The sequence below is a fragment of the Parambassis ranga genome, chromosome 22, assembly GCF_900634625.1.
Source record: "Parambassis ranga chromosome 22, fParRan2.1, whole genome shotgun sequence".
NCBI lineage: Eukaryota > Metazoa > Chordata > Actinopteri > Ambassidae > Parambassis > Parambassis ranga.
Window position 1 is genome coordinate 3625746 of NC_041042.1, and position 21780 is coordinate 3647525.

Below are 21780 nucleotides of genomic sequence, written 5' to 3' on the forward strand. Positions count from 1 at the left end.
TAACACCACCCTACACATTTGTTAACAATTTAACACTTTTGAAGCCAACATTTCAGTTTTTAAAAACTAGGAGGAGTGATTATTCATAAAAACATGCAGAAAAATGCCCATTATTAGCTTTTTTAAAAAAAAAAAAAAAAAAAGGTTTCTTAATCTTAATCTTAATCTTATTATCTATTAGCTTAGCTTTACCTGCTTTTTAAAGATTTTTGACACATTATATATTTATATATTTGGCACTTTTTTTATATTAATTTTTTTATATTAAGTCCGTTTTTTTTTACCAACAGTTATAAACATACAGAGCCACCTCGTTGTGGTTTTAAAGAGTTTTTTTTTCTTTGGAACACATTCCGTTCGAGGTCACATAATCTGACAGGTCACAGAATCCACTGTAACACCGGTCCTGCATCCGGGTGACCGCAGAGCGCAGACTCAATCCCCGCTGCAGTTCACTGCGTTTCCGTAGCCAGCTTGCTACCCGCTGAGCCCTATGCTGGGGGAAACAGCTCACGGAAACGATTGATCCCGATCGAATAACGACAAAGCTGGCCATATAAATGGCGGATTACCGTTGATATCGGAAAGGACACGCTTAATCAATGTTCGTGACTCGGGTGCTTTTGGAGAGTGCGCTGGCAACACCCTCCGTAACATGTGAGATGTATACAGAAAGATATTAACTGTGCGTTATTTCGGCTAACTAGCTAGCAGCTACCCCCCCCCCCTCTCTATCCAATTTATGGTAGCTCGCTTGATCTGTTTTCTTCAAACGTTCGCGTCTGTACCGGAGGAAAATGAAGAAGTTTAACATTAGGAAGGTGCTGGACGGCTTGACAGCGGCTTCTTCGTCTTCCTCCTCCGCAACTGCTCAGCCTGGTACTCCCAAGGAGAACGATGTTGTCCAGGAGACTCTCCAGTCGGAGCATTTCCAGCTTTGCAAGGTGGGTTCATGCTCATGGTAACAGGCTGGTTCTGCTCACTGACAGTCAGATGACAGCGGCGTGACCGAACACTGGCGGTGTTGTTTTCGTCCGTGCTGCCCGGTGAAGCCCTCTCAGCAGCTGATTTAAAGCCACATATTAACAGTAGTAGTTACAGCTACAGTGACATTAATGGGGAATCAATGTTAAGCACACTGGCTGCCTTGCTTGGCTGGGTCCCCCTGGTTGTTTCCAGCTTCCCATGGCTCTTTCTTTATCATTCTAACTTAGCCTCCAATAACAAACCTGCTCCTAATCTTGCAGCAGTGGTTGTACATTAGCACCATATTTGCTGACTTTGAGCTTAATCTTTTACCATTACTGTGTAAAAATAATAATTTAAGCTAATATGAGGCCACAGCAGTGTAATTTAGATTAATCTGAAGGAGTGATGGTCTGTGCATGTTATTATGGTTTGAAAAACCTGCTTTAGAGCCTCATCTTGGTCTTGAGGAAGCAGAATATATCGCCTGCTACCTGGCAGAAAGCAGAATATTCTTGCATGTATTTAACACCTTCCTGTGCCGGAGGAAGAACCTAACATGTTGACATGTAATCTGGCACATTTATTCTGGTTTAGACACCTTGTTAGCATCTTATTCTTCAAAATGCAAATATAGACTGTGCTCTCATATAAACCAGGACACGTTTGCATGTAAACAGGTTTCAGGACAAAGAAGCAGAGATTTCATACTAAAGCTTAAGCCTCAACTTGTTTGTATGTGTCTGTGTCTTCCAATGCATGTGAATATTGTTTTTAGAGTCACAGTCCACGGTTTAATAATGCAAACCTTGTTTGGCCTGGGCAGTGCCTGGTATGTGTTCCACATATTGACGAGCCAGCCCACCAGCTTCCCTGTCAGCTGAGAGCTTAACAGGTCACGTCCCTAGGTTACAGGGCCACGGCATTATTACCTGTTACATAATCGGGTGCAAGCTGCACGCAGCTCATGGATGGCTGGGCAAGGTTTCCAACTAGAAACAATTGAGTTATAGATGGCTGATGATGATGATGATGATGCTGATATTTTGGTGGCTGGGGGACTGCATGATCCTGGCAAGGAAGAGCAATCCATGGCTTCTGATATGAGCCTCAGGATGGATTGAAATGTATGAATGTACTACTGCTGTTTTACAGGATTGTAGCCTGCACAGATCAGGCAGATCAGGCAGACAGTTAGAAAGCAGAAAAATATCCCAGTCCCCATTTGTGCTAATGTTTATGCTTTATCTAATTTATTTTGTTAATGAGTCTAATTTTCCACATTGATGGATTAAAGTTCTAGGAGATTATGTTAATGTTTTTCCTCCACTAACATCAGCTTGACTGTGTCGGAGGTGATTGATTGGATGACTGGAGGTCTGATATAAATTCTGCTCTCTCCTGCAGACTGTGCGTCATGGATTCCCCTATCAACCATCCTCCATGGCCTTTGACCCTGTACAGAAAATCTTGGCCATTGGGACTCAGACTGGAGCGTTGAGGCTGTATCCTTTTTATAAAAAGAGAGAGAGGCACACAAGGGAGTAATTAAAGCCTGGATGATTTTTATTTTCACACACACCAGACCCCCATGTTTGTGGAGTCACTTCTGCAAACTTCAACCCATAAGCTGCCATTCAGCATTCCTCATAGTCTGAGGAATTCACCCAGTAAGTGACCTTTTTTTTGCCTCTTTTGATCTCATTCAACAGAACAAATATCTGAACCACTGTGAGGGAAATACGTAGAAACTAGCTGGTGAGATGTGTTTCCATGCAGGCAGCAGCCTTCTTTCTCCTGGAGCACCCGGGCTCATTAGTGGTATCTCTGCAGTAGCATGAACAGCTCCTCTGCCATATGCCGAGGAGCCAACCTCATCAACTGTGCTGCCCAGTCAGTGCCAGGATGCCACTTCATATGTGCTGTAAACATAACTGGACGTGCACAACACACACACAGACACACATGCACAATCAAGCTGCCGTGGTGATCTGACTGTGACCCCCCCTCGGGCAGTTGGAAGTCAGTTTTGTATTTGTTTGTGTTCACGGATAAAAATTTGTTTTTACGGCAGAACAAACTGAGTCACAGCAACAAAAGTGCCCCTGGAATTCAGATGATAAAACTCTGCGTGTGATAGTAATGGTCTACTCATATGTAGGTGATGCTGCTGTGATGCCTTCAGGGCCTTACCTGTAAGTGCTTCAACTCAACTCTGGCTTCCCCCGGTGCTGATATCCTGCTTAGAGGAGGCCCATCTGCTTTGTTTAGACTCTCATTAGAAGCGGCCCCGTCATTGTCTTTATCCACTCTCCAGATTAAGAGAGGAGCGGTGTGTTTTCAGTGGCCGACTCCCACAGAACACACACACACAGCTTCCATGTTGTCCTAATGTGCAAGGTGGAGCTGATGGGATTACTGTCATTCAGGCAATTGGTCCATTTATCAAAAGACGGGCTGTATCGATCCACCTCATTGCCCCTGGAGTTTGGAAACGCTGCCACAGCTCAGTAGACATAAGCTCAATGAGGTGTCTACAAGCAATAAATGTCTGCTTTTACAAGATCTGTCTCTACTACAGTGTTTTAATCAGTGTGTTACTGTAGACACTTCCCTGCTCGTTCCAGCGCTCGCTCCAGAGGCTGCCTTGTGTTTTGGCAACAAACGATAATTCACCAACGACAGTGAAAGACTGAACTTTTTCAAACTTGACTTTAATTTGAAAGTTGTAATTAACCGTCTCAGGGGAATGACTAGTTTTGCTTTTGAGTAGCTCCCACTGCAGCCTCTGACCCTGTAGCTTCCTCTTCTTTTGGCAGTAGCAAGGCTCAACTTAACAGTTTGTTAGCGCACATGATAAAGGAAACTTCCTGTGCTGATGATCATCAGTTGACTGCAGGAAAACCTGCTGATGTTGAAATGCTGTGGTGAACCGCGCTGGTTTACCAAATGGGGAAGTTTTGATGTTGAAGAGAGGCTCATGTGACATCTGTAGAGTCTTGGTTATGATCTTGAAATGTTCAAGATGGAAGAAAAAAAGTTGTGCTCTTAGTAGTATGACTTAGCTTTCTGTGTTCTCACTGTGCCAGAATGTCATAATAAACAAGTCATAAAGGGACAGGCTGTGTATTTTGCACCTGCTGCTGACGTGTGAGGTCACAGTAAAGGGTTCTGATTGGTGTAGTGTGGAAGGAAGTCTCTACTTGCTCTCCACACAGATAAAATCTTGTTTTGAGGTTTGTCTTTGTAATTTCCTGCTCGCCTTGAAAGTAGCAGCACTACTAACCCACATTGCAGCAGTGTCACTTAAGACACCTTTTCTATACTGATATTCATTCTCACAGAGGAATAACCTGCAACTAGCAGCCAGGATGAACTGCACCATCCTGATAAGAACACGCAGCAGGACTACATGTTAGCATCCTTGCTCTTTAGACTGTTTCTTCTCACTTCTTATTTATGCATGACCAGAGGGTATGAAACAGACTTGATGACTCTTCCTCCTCCATTGTGGACCTGTGTGGAGACATGATATCCATAAATAATTCTGACAAATGTTGTACAGAACTTACAAGGGCCAGAAGCTAAAACTGGACAGAAAGGTCACGGGTGAATGTGAGTTCAGTTGCCAACTGCCGTCAGCTGGCGCCAGCTGAAGGTCTGAAGGTCTGTGTTTGCTGCTGTCCTCCTCCTGCAGGAGTGATGCCCACTGTTGAGTCTGTCCTGAAACAACAGACTCCTGCAAACCCCACCTTAGTTTGTTCAAGGAACTGAGGGATTGTTTGATCACAGCCGCGTTAATCCTGTTCAGAGTTATTATGCTGTCTCAGCTCAAACTGGACTCGGATAAAGAGCACAACTGTACCTCTTTGGAGCTTTTCTTTGGCATGAACACATCAAGAGTATGGGAAACAGTGCACCTTTGTGGCCAATCTGTTTGTCTAAAGATCCTCTGTGTGATTAGATCTTATGCAGCCTCTTCTTTCGTGCTGGTGTCTGTGCACCTACTATCTCTGTGAAGGTGATTACAGGCCTGTCTGAAATAAAGGCTTTGTTAAAGTATTTGGAGGTTTCTGTGGAATGCATAACAGCCCGGGTGCCTGCAGTCTTGCAATTTTTGTTCCGTCTTTCAGCGAGCACACAGTTCAAATAGAAGCCACGCGTCTCCTGTTAGCTGAATGGGTGGTCTAACTACTGTTGTTGAATGGGCGGATTAGGCTCACATGAATTCTCCAACCTGAACTCAGCAGTCCAGCAGAGAAGGTGTGAGTTAACCCGATCATGCTGCCGTCACACTGGCTGACGCATGTGAATAAATAAAGAGACAAGGCCCACTGATTTTATTTATAGTTCACCTTTTCGGTTTGTTTTATGCTTTTGTCAAGCTGGAAATGTCAAGTTACAGTTGAGCCTGGAAAAATGTGTTTATGTTTTGCATAAACTTGACTTGCAACTGCCTAGTTTTCCTTGACGGAGCCAACTTTCAGCTTTGGCCGTGCGGGTGTGGAGTGCTACTGTCAGCATGAGAGCGGTGCTGCTGTCATCCAGCTCCAGTTCCTGATCAACGAGGTTTGTTGTCATTTCCTGTTTCTTGTATCATTGTTTGATGTTCTCTCCTCCTCCTCCTCCTCCTCCTCCTCCTCTCTTCACTGTCCACCACCATGATATCTTGGATGCTGCTGCTAATATGGATCACTATTGATGAATGAATTATGCTTTTACACATTGATTACATAGTAGTATTAGCACATAAAGCCACATAAAACAGCACAGCTACAAGGTTTAACCTCTCTGTGTGTGACCCTTCTTGCAGGGGGCGCTGGTGAGTGCCTTAGCTGATGACAGCATCCACCTGTGGAACCTGAGGCAAAAAATCCCTGCTATCCTGCATTCTCTGAAGTTTAACAGGGAGAGGTACGGTGCCGTGTTTTTCTCTGTGCTTCTGTGTTTGCAGTGACTCTGCATCTGTCTCTCTGTGATGTGTGAACAAAGGGAAACACAGAGCCGAACAGCTGGCCACATGTTTCGCACTGTATAATTAGCTATTTTGTTGCCATCAGATCTGGGAGGATTATGCATCGCTTGTCCTCTTGTGGTAAAATATTGAATGAATGTGAGATTCAATAGCATTTTCTGATGCAATTATCAATAATAATAATAATAATAATAATGGATCAAATGATATTGTTATGGATGGAATAGAGTCCATTACATTACCCAACTCCACAGCTGTCTGATGCTGTATGCTCAGGTCTATGGGCTCTCTAAATGTGTGTTTTGTTTTATCTTGCAAATTGATTTCATCTCAGCCCTTAAATCAGATTTAAAAAAAAAAAAAAAAAAAAAAAAGCAGTGCATTGATTATTTATTTTAACACAGCATGCAGACAAATAAACCGGCAGTCTAACTTTGTAGCTGCGTCTCCATTCAGGGCCACAGAGGTTGAATCTCGATCTGGCATATGGAGAATGTCGTATTTGCGTCACCAGCTGTCACGATTCGCCACTCCTGTTGCCTAGCAACTTTGATAGCTGCAGTCATTTAGTTACGTTTGCAACCGACTATAACCAGTGCACAATGCATCTTGGGATATTTTTGGGTTAGGCTCAGGAGGATCCTTTAGAACAGAGAAAATACGACGCATTCAAAAGAACATTTTAGAATAGGACGATCTGTCGTCAAATGGAAGAGGACACGGTTTAAATGTCCAGCGCTGGGTTAGCAGCTAGCTGCTACTGATGTGGTGGATTCTCATATCAGAATCCATCATTCACAATCACTTCAAATGATTTCTGGACAGTCAAACGCAGCAAATCACTTAACTTGAGCCCAGACAGTTTGATATTAAATGTGGTGCATGACTGAATGTTTCTTCCACCCACTTGAGAAAAGACAGCAGTATTTACTCTGCTATTCCTCCCCTCTGATCTATATATAGTCGGGCTTCATTAGTGTGACACAGTGCAAGGCCTTTATAATTAAATCTTAGTCACTCGCTACTCCTTGCAGTTGGACCAGTTCGATTAGAACGAGGATGACCCCTTAGATGGGATTGAGTCATGAGGTAATGAAAAGCTGAATGTTGTGCTGAATCCCGATCTCTTGCAGGATCACATACTGCCACCTGCCCTTCCAGAGCAAATGGCTGTACATCGGCTCAGAAAGGGGAAACATCCACATTGTCAACGTGGAGTCCTTCACTCTCTCAGGCTACGTCATCATGTGGAACAAAGCCATCGAACTGTGAGTCTGTATTTCGCAACCGTCGTCCCTTTCCTCTCCGCCCATTTTGCATATCTACTCTGTGCACTTGACACTCAACCAGGAAACTCTGAAATGCAGAGGAATGTGGATGCCTGTGTTTTGCAGATACAGTGTGTCCTGTAAGCTGAGAATGTGTAGTTCCGATCAGTGTGAGGGCGGCAATGGAGGTGGTGATTGTGCCATGCCAGGACTCGCTGTTGAGTCTTCTGGGAGGTGTTTGCTGCCTGATTTAACAGAAAATCTCTAGATAGGAAGTGCCCACTTGATGACCCTCTCTGACTTATCCTGTGTCCCTGACATCCCCCATTGTAACCGTGCCCAAGTGTCAAAAAACCTTTAAAAGTCTTTGATTATTATTTTTGGGAAATGAAAACTTAAGCCAGTAGAAGTTGTCATTTTTCTACAGCACCCACAAGTGTGCTTCAAAAAATGGATTTTAAACAGTGACAGGCAGCAAAAATTGTTTAATTGGCGTTTTTAACGTTGGGTTTTGAAAGTGTCAAAGCAAAGTGTGCCGTCCAGCTCAGATAACGAACCAGACAGTGGAGATGGGAAAGGATTTTCCCCATCTGATTATAGGGAAAATGTGAAATTGAAAACATAACATTCAGTCATTTGTTAGCAGGAGAGTTGTCAGATCCCTGATAGAGATGTCTTTTTCACACACACACACACACACACACTGCTTTCTGTGTAAACTTGTGGATTCACACTCCTGCAGTGAGACACAGCACTCGTGGTCTTGTATTTTAAGGAATAAACAGCATACATTTATTATTATGACTATTGATGTGAAAAGCAGCCGCTTGTCTTAGCGATGGTGTTGTGGTGAATACCGGCTCCAGTGCATATTCTGCTCCTTCCCTCCCTTTTATTCACTGCGACATCTTTTGACTGTATCGACTCATCAGCAGCAATGAGATCATTAGCCACTGGAGCCAGACCACACTCAGAGGCAGCAACACTTTTCTTTAGGCCAGCCCTTCACTTCCTCCATGCCCCTTGCTCTGTTGCCACGGTGATCCTGTCTCCACGCACTATAATCTCTCATAGACCCTCATGTGACCCTGCTCTCTCTCTCTCTCTCTCTCATATGTCATGTCTCTTTCTCTGGTGCACTGATGCACCAGAGTTTTGTTTATATTTGATTTTTCTCATTGCCTCTTTTTTTCGTACTTCGCCCATGCATACAACCCAAATATTTTTAAATTTTACTCTTTTTTTTCTTCTGCCTCTTGTCTCACAGATCCACCAAGACACACCCAGGGCCTGTTGTCCACATCAGTGATAACCCCATGGATGAGGGCAAGGTGACTGACTGTTAAACACCACATACCCTGTTTCACAACTGATACATGTCTACCACCTAGAAGCAAACGTTCCATTTTATTTTCTGTCTTGTGATGTTTTTTTTCTTCTTTTCTTCATTCTGTTGAATAACTGCCGCCGCACAGACGACACAATGTCAATATAGTTTGTGCGGCTACGGTGCAGAATGAGGGCAGGACATTTTTAGCTAATTAAAATGTCAATGTTACTTCAGATTTTAGTGTCAGAATCGAAGAGAAAAGATTTCTTCTCTCACTTATTATTTCCAGGAAATGTCAAGATAGAGGAAGAATGTAACCTAGAGCCAGCGTACTTTGGAATAAGTTTTTTTGAGATCTTGAAAATACATTTCCAACGATGCTTATACTTTCATTCAGCTATCTGGAGATGTTGGAAAGCACCTCATCCTCTGTTTACCTCAAAAAATGCCACTCCTCTATTTTTAAAATCAAGATTTAACATAGAACCTAAAAAAGAAACATACATGTAGCAGTGTCACAGATGTTTTTAGTAGCCATGTGTCTATGAATTTGGTGGGTGGAGCTCACAGAGGAACACTGGAAGGAGCCGTGTGTTTGTTTGTTTGGCTATTGAGTTCAAATATGAGCAGTTTTTCTCAGGAATTGTTAACTCCACCTTAGAAAGAAACATCTCTGGAAATCAATAGCTGTGTTTGAACCCGATATTGTTGTACTTCTGTGAATACTCTGAGTAGTAAGTCAACACTAACTTCCTTCTAACTACTGTTAACTACTTCCTTCTTCTTTAAATGTGTTGAATATTGTCTGCTTAGTTAAAAAAAAAAACAACAAGTTGTGAAGATGATCCATCCACTGAGCAGCACAGACAGCGGTCATGTTAACTTCATGCTGCAGAATGTGGTTTTTCACAGCAATCAGCTGAGCTGAGCTTTGCTTCTCTTGTTGTTGCAGCTTCTGATTGGATTCGAGTGCGGGGTAGTGGTGTTGTGGGATTTAAAGTGCAAAAAAGCTGACTACCGCTACAATTATGATGAGGTAAGGCATTATTTTCTTCCAGCTCAATTCTAGTGAGGGGAGCTAGTTTTCTCAGTTTTCTGTTGCCTCACAAACAGGTTTCAGTCTTGATTAGGCCGCACGGACGATCGATTCAGACACACGTCCTGAACTGGGTTTAAATATCAGACCTCCATGTGGGCTAAAAAATACCATCCAGTGAAAGTGTTCCTGCAGTGATGATGTGCTGCTGTGTGTGTCTTTAAGGCAATCCACTCAGTCGCATGGCACCATGAGGGTAAACAGTTTGTTTGCAGCCACTCTGATGGCACTTTGACCACGTGGAATGTACGAACCCCAGCCAAGCCTGCACAGATCATCACGCCACATGGTAGGCGTTGCTGTGTACACACAGTTGTATTGTTTATATATGTATTAAGGCGTGACTTGTACAACAGAAACAGATGGATGGCGTATACTGTGCATCCATGTGTCCGTATTCTTCTTTTATCTGCAACAGGAAAGCAGCCTAAGGATGGAAAAAAGCCAGAACCATGCAAGCCTATCCTGAAAGTGGAGTACAAAACAACAAGGGCTGGGTAAGTGACGGTGGAGAGTTCCCACCCTTCCTGTGTCTCACCCGATTCTGCTTTAAACCATATCCTGCACTCAAAGTAGCCTTTCCTGTTATTCTCCATGTTAGATACATGGAGGCGAGACTTCTTGACAGCATCTTTATACCAGTGGAAATTAGATGGAAAGCTAGGAAGGCCCTGTGTGATTATTTTTGTTTATTTAGTTTGATTGCTGCTACGCAATCAAACCTCTTCACCCTCTTTCTTCTTCTTCTTCTTCTTCCGTACGTCTTCAGTATACATTGACCGATTTCAGCCATTCAACTATCAGAATGTTCATCTCACAGAGGACATTCTGGGTCAACTTCAAGTTTTTTTCAAAATATTATAGTTTTTTAAATATTAAGCAATTTCGGCGTCATTTTTAACATGGGAGTCTATGGAGGAGCCTTCAAACCCACCTTCAACTTTGACATGTAACTAGTTCCGCATGCTTTCAGCTACAGAAACCGTTCAAACATCATTCTGTTCAGCTCTTCAAGGGCTATTAAACTTGTATTCGGATTTGTTAAAATATGTTTTGTTTTCAAAATATTAATAAAAATTCAAAAGCCATTTAACATTGAAGTCTATGAGAGAGCCCTTCAACGAGGGTCATCTGGCAAATCTGGCATTATCTGTCAGAAACTGATCTAATTATTCCCAACGTTTTCTCAGGTATTTGAGGACAGGGATTAATATAGTTGTCATTATAATTAAAAATTAGGAAATGGGGCCAAACAATCTCCAGAGCCAAGCACAACAGTAAAATCTGACGTCCCCTTTCAGCCGTTGAAGCACTCATTGGATGCTGTAGCTTTCTACCTTTCCACAACAAACCCAGTTTATTGAAAAAGCAATTAAAGTGTTTTGTTTGCTGAACTCAGGGACCCATTCATGGTCCTGTCTGGAGGTCTGTCTTACGACACTGTGGGGAGGAGAGCCTGTCTGACTGTGATGCATGGAAAGAGCACTGCCGTCCTGGAGATGGACTACCCTATTGTAGACTTCCTAACGCTGTGTGAAACTCCATATCCAAACGGTGAGCAGAGTCACTCTGGACTTGTTTTGTGAAAGGTTGTCGGGTTCATTTTTAACTTGGTTCTGATTTGTCTCCCAGATTTTCAGGAGCCTTATGCTGTGGTGGTCCTTCTGGAGAAGGATTTAGTTGTAATAGACTTAGGACAGATTGGGTAATTATTCAGCTTTCTTGGAAAATTGCGAGACCATAGATGATTAGGCAGCTGATTTTCCAATATAATTGTTATCACAGGTATCCAATATTTGAGAGTCCATATCCGTTGAGTGTTCATGAATCACCAGTGACCTGCTGTGAGTATTTTGCCGACTGTCCTGCTGAACTTATTCCTGCACTTTACTCTGTCGGCATCCGGCAAAAGAGACAAGGTTACAGCAAGAAGGTAAATGACTCCTTTTTGTAGCATTTAAGTGCACTTTATATGAACATGTGCTCTTGGAGACAGCACTGCAGAGAGAAGCTTACTTTAATGTAGCAGATAGCAGAAGTAAATAACAAATGTCTCCTCATTCATTTCAGGAATGGCCCATTAGTGGGGGAAACTGGGGTCAAGGCACACAGAGTTACCCAGAGATTATAATCACAGGGTCTGTGATTAATTTAATCAGTTTATTATTGATCCACGTGCACATCCATGTGCAGTTTATTCAGTTTTCTAAATATTTTCCTCTGCTTTTTCCACAACCTATAGACATGCTGATGGGTCCATCAAATTTTGGGATGCTTCTGCATGTGAGTACTCTGCTGTTTGTTGGTTTTATGCCATGTTGCTGATTTTTGCATACCCTTATTGACATGTTACTGCAGGAGCTTTAGACTACAGTATTAGACACAGCAGCACATCGCCTGTTCTAACCTGATTGAGTACATTGATTGCAGCCAGTGAACCATCATGGGTTTTTTGTCCTTCACTCTTCTCAAAGTAATGCTTCAAGTGCTGTACAAGCTGAAGACTGCCAAGGTGTTTGAGAGGGCTCGTGGTAAGGAGGACAAGCCAAACACCGATATAGTGGATGAGGACCCATTTGCCATCCAAACCCTGTCCTGGTGTCCTGAGGGCAGGATGCTCTGTGTGGCCGGGGTGTCTGCTCACGTTATCATCTATAGGTTCAGCAAACAGGAAGTCACTACTGAAGTTGTTCAGGTAGGCACACAATCACTCCCACAGTATTAGGGGAAATTAGTCCTTCTTCCCCGCCAAAGTAAGCCTCCTTTTCTGTCATTTGTTTCGTGTGTTTAGCTTTTGGAGGTGCGGATGCAGTGTGAGTTTAGCGATGTGGACTCTCCTGACCCAGGAGGGGATCAGACCCCCACCCAGCCAACCTCAGGAGCCTCCACCAGCCCTCAGGAGAGTGAGCCTCCCACTCAGCCCTCCACAGGCACCAACTCTTCTGATGGGCCACGAGACAATATACCATGCCTAACGTATGGACACGTTCCTTTTCATATTGTCAACGCATCGCACTCAAAGGCTGATCATTCATTCCAGTGTGAAGTACAGCCTGCTGTCTTATCCCACTGTGTGTGTGATGCAGGGTGCGGAGCTCCCCGCTGAAGCAGTCTCCGGGCTACCAGGTGGAGCTGGTGATCCAGCTGGTGTGGGTGAGTGGGGAGCCGCCTCAGCAGATCACCAGCCTGGCAATCAATTCCTCCTACGGCCTGTAAGTCTCTCCGGCCTGATATTTTGACATAAAATCACATCACTTGTCTTCGTAGTGGTGGTTATCCTGGTCCAGTTTGTGCTAAATCTGTTACAGCAGAGAAGTTTAATTGCATCCTGTCTAAATGAAGGCAGCAATTGTGCATTTTGGAAAGTACAACTGTAAATGAAGCCTGCCTAAATTATAGTTTAAGTAACAGAAATAGCATCTGAATCTTGATTCCACTGTGTTTTTCAGTGTGGTGTTTGGAAACAGTAACGGTCTGGCTGTGGTAGACTACCTCCAGAAAACTCTGCTTCTCAACATGGGTACATCAGAGCTGTACAGTCCATCTGACCCCTATCAGAGGCAGCCTCACTCCCCACGTAAAGCACGACAGCCCTCTGGAGGTGAGCTGCACTCCACCAATCACAGCTTTGTTTAATTTGTTCAATAAAACACACCAAGTGCTTCATTCATTTGAATATTTTTTGTTTTATTCCTGTGTGTTGCCAAACACTATCTGGCTGTTAGAGGGGGGGGGGTTAGGGGAGGCAGAGCTGACACTTGGCAGCTGCCCTGACTTCGCACCATGAGCACCGCCCCCTGCAGTAGCTCCTCTCCCTCAACAGGGGGCATTGCTGACAGATTCTCCATCTGTTCAGTTGGACAGAGCAAAGACAGTGGAGCATGCATGCTTGTGATCCTTGTAGAGTGCCATATCAGAGCTGCTCCACTCTGACAGAATTATCTTTTGATTCATTTCACTGACAAAGTGACATATGAGACTTGTTTACTAGCTTGTTTTTAAGCGTTGCTGTTCTGTCATATCTTTTATTGTGTTTTTCTCTCTCTGCCTAATCATCCTGTCACTCACTTTGTTTGTGTTCATTCTTTTCAGTCTCAGCGGCCTGTTGCTCGACTTAAAGACTCTTTTATTTGCATCTTTAATTTATGCAAACTGAATAAATAAATATTAGCTGATAAATATATGATGATAAATTTAGCGGCGAGCCCCTGAGACTCAGTGCTTTCTTCTCTTGTATGATTTCCTGTCATTTTTCTGTCTCACCATTTTGACTGTTGGTCTCTCTTTTGTGATTTGGTAAAGACATTCCAACTGTGACGTCTTGCATGTCCAGACTTTCTAACTTGTATTCTGAGTCTGTGAAAAAACTACGCTCATCTCACTTGAGTAAGTCATTCAGAGTGTGTCAGAATTTCTTCTCCTTCCTACCCTACCATTGTTGTCCTCCAAGCCTTTCCCTCGGTCCTGTGCACTCCCTGTTTTTTTTATTATTATTATTAGCATCCCAAACTCTCCAGTGCTTACCTTAGAAATCAGCAGTGTTGTGGGAGGATTACAGGAGCTCTGTATCTTTAAATGCTGCCACCTGTGTCACTAGACCAGGGGTCTGCAACCTTCAGCTCCAGAGCCACGGGTTGCCGACCCCTGCACTAGACACACTTGAGTACATTTGACAGGTAGCTCCCCCTGCCTTTAATCTACTAGGTGACCCTTATTTTCACCATCACCTGCACTGTAGGACATAACATAAGAGTTTATAGGCTCCATATTTAATCACTCTTTCTATGGCTCCTCTAGCTCTTTGTGATTCCAACGATGGGTCCAACGCCTCAGAGGACCGCTGCAAATCACCTACTTCAGGTAAGCCTCTGTGATGTGCACCACGCCACAAACCAGTGCTGTACTTCTCAAAATGCTGCTGTTTCTCATATAGGATCTACCTCACCATGCAATTCAGATGATGAACGAAAGCAGAAGTTCATAGAGAAGGGTACTGTTTTTTCCAACACGTGTACCCTTAGATTTTAGATGTTAAAAATGGCCAACGTTTGTCTGATTTTACATTTTCGAACCTTATTTCCAGTGAAGTTCAAAAGCAGACGCTTTTCCAAGACGGTTGCCAATGACTTTGGTACTGTATGTTCCAGACTGCACTCTTTGTGATGGCTCACTCTTTCTCTCTGAATGACAGCCTTCTAACCATGCTGCGCCATAATCAGCCTGTGCGTCTTGTGCCAATTAAAGACTGAAAGCGCATTCAAGAACTGTATTTTTGTACTAATCACAAACGGTACTTTGGGGAGTTTTATTGTTGATTTATTAAAATTAATCAGGATTCCTTATGATGTGCACGACTTTTAAATTTCAGGCATCAGATTTTCTATGCAGATATTGTTAGCTGTATTATGGGAACATGTTACTTTTAAAGCTTTTTCTTTTTATTTTATTTTAGATACTGTATTAATCCCAGAGGGAAATTCGTTACGGCTGCTGCACAAGCAGTGTCATACAATGGTGGCGCGGTGGGGTGAAGTGTCTTGCCCAAGAACACACAACAGTGACTAGGGAGGAGTTGGGATCGAACCACCAACCTTCCGGTTATTGGACAACCCTGCTATCCCACTGCGCCACTGTTGCCCCCCTCCTTGACCCATTAAAGCATAGAAAATCTGCTCCCTGCCGCGATCTTTACATCACTAATATCTAACCTCTTAAAGTGAATTATTTCTCTTCGACTTGCTGTGTGTGTTTCTGATTCCAGGGCTTCAGTGTTTCACTAGCCACTGATTATGTTTTTCTCTCCACCTACTCTCTTTGCATAACTATGTTCCCTGAATTGTAATCACCTTATTTCTTCACTGCCTCTTGCTTTGTTTGACTTTACAGGCACCCTCCGGTTGTCTGTGATGCTTCTCTGCTTCGTTTGTATTCACATGGTTTCTGTGAGGGTGGTTGTACACTGAAACAGGCAACTTTTGGGGAATCATACCCAAGAAGAGCAAAGAACCAAACAAAAATTACTTGAATATTTTTTGCACCCTGTATGAGTTGTCTTTTGCAGACCATGTGTGTCCTCAACAGTTGCCCTGCAGATAGTGTCACCACGCCATTAGGATTTAAATTTTCTTACGGATTTGCACAGTAAAAGATGCAACAAATAATGATTGATTCCTTTGTTATAAAGTTCTAAACTCTCAGTCATCATCTTTCATCATAAATTAGGGGTATTTGTTTCTGTTACAGCCAAGATGTCACGGAAAATTAGCTCGTCTAGTGAGCAAAAGCCAGACCAGGGTAAGCCAACACAAATGCCTTTAAGTTTCTCAGATCCTTTGTGTTTCCTTAATAGGTTCATAGTATTGCTGAATGTGTAGTGGCGTGTTGCTGTGATTGTGAGACTCCTGATGGGATCTTCTGCCCTAAGTTGAGACCAACACTCTCTCTGTTTGCACTGGGAGCAGAGCATAGGTTCCAACGATGGCACTCTCGGACATTTACGAAGCGCCTTTGTTGCGTGAAAGAAGGCTACACGGAGGCCATGATGGGCCGAAAGCTTGCCGTCTGTAGAGCTTTGTCAGAACCCATCCGCAGTGAGTGGACCAGCCATGGTCCGACTTGGGCTGAAGTGGAATAACTAACCCACACTACTGGGACTTTATTTGTTGACATGTGATACTAATCCTCTCACAGTTACCGTTTCCTTCTTTTTGAGGAGGTTCCACTGGCTTGACTTCTGCTGTTTACAGTTTTTCCTTGTGAGGAGCACACGGGCTGGGCGATGTGTTTATCCTTCCCTTCTGTGTCATAGATCTTTTTGTGTTTACGTTGGAATCCCTCATTATCTTTTTAACGAGGGTAAAAGCTTGTGTTGCAGCTGGCATCAGCTCAGCAATGAGGCATTAATAATTCTTGCTCCTTAAATACCAGTTTTTCCTTGGGAGGCACTGTAGTACTATGTGCATATCTCTACCTTTGAGGATATGGAAAAAAGCCACCCAAAGAAAAAATGGTTCAGTGGATGTAAACTGTGCGTGAGCATCTCACTGTTTTTCTGTCCACATTGTAAAATGTGTTGTTTTCTGCACTGGTCGTTTCTCTGGAAGGTGTGCTCTGCTTTGTTATAGCAGCAAGAAACTCTAACCTTGTAACTGAGTTTCCTGTTTCTTGCTGGTTAATTTGTGCTAACCCTTTTTTATTTCTGTGAATCACTTCCTCATTCTTGTGTTTTTTCTGCTCATTCTTGCCGTCCAGATGCCAAGGATAACTCATTCACTCGCTCACGTAGTTCAAGTGTAACCAGCATAGACAGAGAGTCTCGAGAGGCCATCTCCTCCTTTTACTTCTGTGAGAGTTTCCCCAGGAAGACGGACAGCGTGATCAGCCCCTGTGTGCTGGTGGGGACCACCCAGGGCTCTGTGATGATGGTGGCCCTCAGCCTGCCGCCCGGCGGGGACCAGCGGCTGCAGCAGCCGGTCGGCATTGCCTCCTGTGGTAAGAGGCTGAACTGCACTTGATATTATTCACCAGATGGGGATCTGTGTGTGACAGGAAGATACATCACAGCCTTTTTTGACAAACAGTTCAATCTCAAACAGTGACACTAAAAAGAGGAGATAGATGGAGGGGGATTGTGATGACACCACAGAATGGGAAGCTTTTCATTTCTCGTTTTTATTGAGTCACTTACTGTATATTTATTAGCAAAAGTGCAACAACTACAGCAAGTGAAACTCTTTTTTGGACGACATTAGATGGTCAAAGATTGTCTATGTCCATTACAGTTGCTGTACAGAGGTTGCAAATAAAGATTTACAACTTATTATGGCAAACTGACCTTGCTGTTGACCATATTTTTTTATATTTTGGTTTAATTTGACTGTTCCTAACTGAAAATATTTGGTGTCGTACACATTCTTCAGGCACTCTGGTCCGTCTCAAAGGAGGCATCATGACTATGGCCTTGCTGGACTCCACTGGAACTCTGCTGCCCCCTTCCTACGAGCCATGGTATGACCCGAATGCATCAGATGAAGAGAAGGAGAAGGGTCGGAGGCGCAGGCCAGCCTCCCCTCCCTCGTCACAAGAGGGCCCGGACGGCCAGTTTGCCGTGCTGTGCTCGGAGAAACAGGCCAAGGTGGTGGCCCTGCCCTCCCAAACCCGCATCTACAAACACAACATCACAGAGAGCTCCTTTGTGCTGAGGGCTGATGTCGTGCAGATGGCCGGAGCCAACTGCATTGCCTGTTTCTGTGCTAACGGGCACATCATGACGCTGAGGTATCATCAGTTCCTAAGGCTTTGGTTAGATCTGTACAGAGCATTTTGTAACAAAAGTACAATGCTCATTACTTTATGTATGATCACAGTTTGCCCAGTCTCCGGCCTCTGCTGGATGTGAACTACCTGCCGCTGACAGACATGCGGATAGCCAGAACGTTCTGCTTCTCTAACCTGGGTCAGGCGCTGTACCTCACCTCCGCTACCGAGATCCAGAGGATCACCTACAGCCAGGAGACCTGCGACAACCTGCAGGTCAGATACCCGAGTTGGAACAGATTGGAACATTGTGATGCTTTAGAGCTCAGTCTTGATAATCCTGTCTTCCTCAGGAGATGCTCAGTGAGTTATTCACCCCTGTGGAGACACCCGAGGCTCCAAACAGAGGGTTCTTCAAAGGCCTTTTTGGGGGAGGAGCTCAGTCTCTGGACAGGGAGGACCTCTGTGAGTACAGACTCTTTATTATATAAATATTTTAGGAGAGAACGATAGACCTTTCTTTTATTTTCTACCTCTCCTGTCTTTGCTAGTTGGTGAAACAGCTGCCGGGAAGGCCTCTCGTAGCCTGGCTCAGCACATCCCGGGCCCGGGCGGCATGGAGGGCATGAAGGGTGCAGCATCGGGTGTTGTTGGAGACCTTGCTCGTGCAAGAATAGCTCTGGATGAGAGAGGGCAGAAATTGGGCGAGTTGGAGGAGAGAACAGCAGCCATGATGGCCAGTGCAGAGTCCTTCTCCAAACATGCCCACGATGTACGGAAGAGGCATCTTTCTAAACAGCATCATAGTTTTCAGGTGAACTCGGTATGTCTAACCCTCATTTTTCCTCTTCACTGTCCTCAGATGATGCTGAAGTACAAAGATAAGAAGTGGTACCAGCTCTGATGGCAGCGCGTGGAGCATTGGACTCTGTAATCACGCACACACCAGTATCTCTGAGGAGCTGCAGGTCCCTCTTCTCTTCTCTGTCTCTCTCCACAGGGGGGGGGGGGAATTCAACAGAATCATGCTTTTTGTTCTCAGCACAATATCATCACTCTGCATTACCTCAGTCACCGGGGGACTGCTGCAGAGTGGACACGGGCCAATGCAGTGAGAATACGAAAGAAATGGATCTCTCTCTTCCATTTCACCTGAGAGCGATGATCACATCAGTCTGCAGACCAGGAGAGAGGGGACCTTTCATATTCGTCATGCACTCGTATATGTCTCATATATACAGTATATCTCTACACACCTTGCTGTTTTGTTCTGAAAGAGGAAAGACAGTTCTGCAAAAAAAAAATAATAATGTACTTGTGGTGGCCTGACTGCAATTGTTTGTTTTTCTTTTAGTTTTTTCTTTCTCTGCCCTTTACGGTGTCTGCCAAACACAGTGGACTTAATGAGGAGAAAAGTCTGATGAACGCTTGTACTTGAAATCAAGTCAATGTACGTGTCTGTCTCTGTAGGAATGAGTGAATCAATGAAAGACTTGTGTTTGTTTGATTTTTGGGGTCTAAATTATTTTTTTTTAGCATTCGTCCTTTAACCCTTTGTCAGTCTGTTTTTGTCTTTATATGTTCAGAAAGGGCCTTTCAAGCACTTAGAATAGTAGAAAAAATGGACAGGGAGATAATGAATCTATTGCCTCTCACAGAATAAGGGCTGGTAGAACCCTAGTTCATCACCAATCATAATTTTTTACACCTTTTTCGAGTTGTTTTTAGCTGAGAGAGTCACTTTGGTTTTATTATTTATTGGATCAGTGTAGGATAAACATGAATGAAAAAGAAGAACACCAAAAAAAATGAAAAATGTTTACCCCCAATAAAGAGTTTACATCCGAAAAATTAGTGGATACACTGGAAAAAAACCCCTGAAGGGTCTTGTAATCTTCAAAGGGGATGTAGCCAAGTCACACATTATAAAGATGATGTGTTGACGGGCAAGACAAAGATTGTCCTTAAATATAATAAGCATAAATGTATATTTTGGTTACAAAGTTTAAGTTTTTATTTCTGGCATTCTGTCGTAGCAGTTTTCTTCTGTCTTGTTTCTCAATGTGTAGGGAAAAAAGCATGTGTCTCTTTACAGCACAATGGAAGTGATAACGCCGTCTGTGTGTTCGTAGCTGCCGGCAGAGTGTTCCACGCCGTGCCGCTGGTCATCTCACTCTGAACCGTTCACTTAAAAACTGTTTCTCTTCTGCCTTTGCCTCATGATGCATATATGCTAACCTCTTACCTATGTGTATATCTGTGTGTTTGTGAACATACATATATTCAGGAATATGTGTATGGGCGCCAATGTTTATACTAACTGCATAGATACAGCGTATTACAATAGGTCTTTCTGAGGTTTTTGTTTTTGCTTGACAAGTGTTTTTCAATGTGATTAACTAGAATCCTATTGTAGTTAGATTTTTTTTTTCATGAGGTGCAAGGATATGCTGCTATTTGTGTCAATATAGGAGCATCATCTGTCGGGTTTTTTTTGTTATTTTGAAAAGAGAAACAAGAGTTTGTCGGTCCAGATTGCTGCCAAATGTTGTAAATAGCGAGACAGTTGGACACAAATCTGACAGTGCAGGTTCAGGCGATGTGACATACTGTACGCTTGCGGCCATGTTCTTTTCCGACACCAAAGAGTTGCTTAATTTCACAAAGTTGTCTTGATTTTTTTTTTTTTGTCCTTCCTTTCTTAAAGGTAAGCGTCAGTCAGGAAGAGGGGAAGCAGATTGGCTTTGCTTGTTTTTTTGTTTTTTTTATGGGCTTGAAAACCTTCATTACTGTCCCAAACTGCTGTACATGTGCAAAGAGAATTTGAAGAGTTTCATTCCAAAGTCAGCATTTCCAGCTTTGATTAGAAGTAAATTAATCAGTTTTTATTTTAGAGTATTAAAACATGTTTTATCCAAGGTGGAGATACTGGGTTTTGGAATAAAACTCTTCACTTTTAGATGGCTGATTTGAATCTTAATATATACTACTGAGATAAACCCATTTGGAACAGCAGCTGTGTGGGTTTTGCACTATTTTTTTGTACTTAAAATAAGTTTGTTAGTATAATTTTAACATGTTTTTTTTTTCTTTTGAGTCCCATATTTCTTGTTTTTCAAAGGACCAAAACATGACAGAACCTATGCTTATCTGTGTCATTTGCCAATTTATGCTGATTGCTTCACTCTCAGATTTGTTTTCAATGTCAGGTTAATGATTCTATGATATATTTATATATTTGAAAACAAATATATATATACTTTTAATTTCAATAATTATCTATTAAAAATGAATACCTTTAATGTAATTTTTTTGGGGGAAAGAATAACACACATTACGTCCGAACAATGGTTGTGCATAATAATCCGCCAGACATGACAATAAACATTTTCCTGGTATATATTGAACATACTCATCTCAGATTTAAGCTTTGCTACTGCAGGAGGATCAGCTCCTCGTGGGGTGGGCTGCGGAGTCTTTATACAAAGTGTGGCCTCAACTTTGAAGTGCTTCAGTTTGCAACATATATGTCCTAAATGGTCTCTTATTGCACATTGAAGGATGCATGATATTAAGTGTTTACAAACTTGAAACAACCATGTATTATCCCTCTTAGAGATTGTCTGTTTTGGCATTTGTATTAACCACCATGTTGAACAAAACTGAAGCTGTCATCACACATCCGAAGCGTGTCCCATTTTCATTTTGATCATGCCAATTGTATACGTGTGAGAGATTATATTTATTTTATTGGTACATCTGTTAATGTTACCGTTTGCTTCATGGAAACTCTTTGTGTGTTCCCTGTGCTGTTAGAAATGCATTCGAAATCAAAGCTGTTAGGCTTTACAGCATTATGCAGGAGAGCTCCAGGGTTTTCTCATTCGCC

The 21780-nt window shown here is 43.0% G+C and overlaps 1 protein-coding gene across 4 annotated transcripts; it reads left to right on the forward strand.

Annotated features, from left to right (window-relative positions):
• Nucleotides 1-430: 430 nt before the first annotated feature.
• Nucleotides 431-21295, forward strand: stxbp5b (syntaxin binding protein 5b (tomosyn)). 4 transcript variants are annotated; one of them, XM_028394747.1, is made up of 29 exons: nucleotides 431-944; nucleotides 2374-2471; nucleotides 5454-5535; nucleotides 5780-5880; nucleotides 7075-7209; nucleotides 8477-8540; nucleotides 9492-9575; nucleotides 9801-9924; nucleotides 10054-10132; nucleotides 11035-11189; nucleotides 11268-11340; nucleotides 11421-11568; nucleotides 11706-11773; nucleotides 11878-11918; nucleotides 12110-12330; nucleotides 12427-12611; nucleotides 12722-12847; nucleotides 13085-13236; nucleotides 13938-14021; nucleotides 14433-14495; nucleotides 14569-14625; nucleotides 14719-14766; nucleotides 15879-15929; nucleotides 16887-17126; nucleotides 17555-17912; nucleotides 18002-18167; nucleotides 18245-18356; nucleotides 18443-18663; nucleotides 18754-21295. In XM_028394747.1, the coding sequence occupies exons 1-29, from the start codon at nucleotides 798-800 to the stop codon at nucleotides 18793-18795; spliced, it is 3525 nt and encodes a 1174-aa protein (XP_028250548.1). In that variant the 5' UTR covers nucleotides 431-797; the 3' UTR covers nucleotides 18796-21295. The 4 variants fall into 4 exon arrangements, with proteins under 4 accessions (XP_028250548.1, XP_028250546.1, XP_028250547.1 ...); XM_028394745.1 differs by lacking the exon at nucleotides 13938-14021 and adding an exon at nucleotides 16097-16225 and having other exon boundaries at nucleotides 432-944; XM_028394746.1 differs by lacking the exon at nucleotides 13938-14021 and having other exon boundaries at nucleotides 432-944.
• The last annotated feature ends 485 nt before the right edge of the window (nucleotides 21296-21780 follow it).

What these genes read in the sequence shown, in the direction of transcription:
- stxbp5b (XM_028394745.1), top strand. Translation starts at nt 798, where the DNA reads ATGAAGAAGTTTAACATTAGGAAGGTGCTGGACGGCTTGACAGCGGCT. An exon ending in CCAGAGATTATAATCACAGG is followed by an intron (nt 11,774 to 11,877) that starts GTCTGTGATTAA and finishes CACAACCTATAG; the next exon opens with ACATGCTGATGGGTCCATCA. An exon ending in GCAGAAGTTCATAGAGAAGG is followed by an intron (nt 14,626 to 14,718) that starts GTACTGTTTTTT and finishes CCTTATTTCCAG; the next exon opens with TGAAGTTCAAAAGCAGACGC.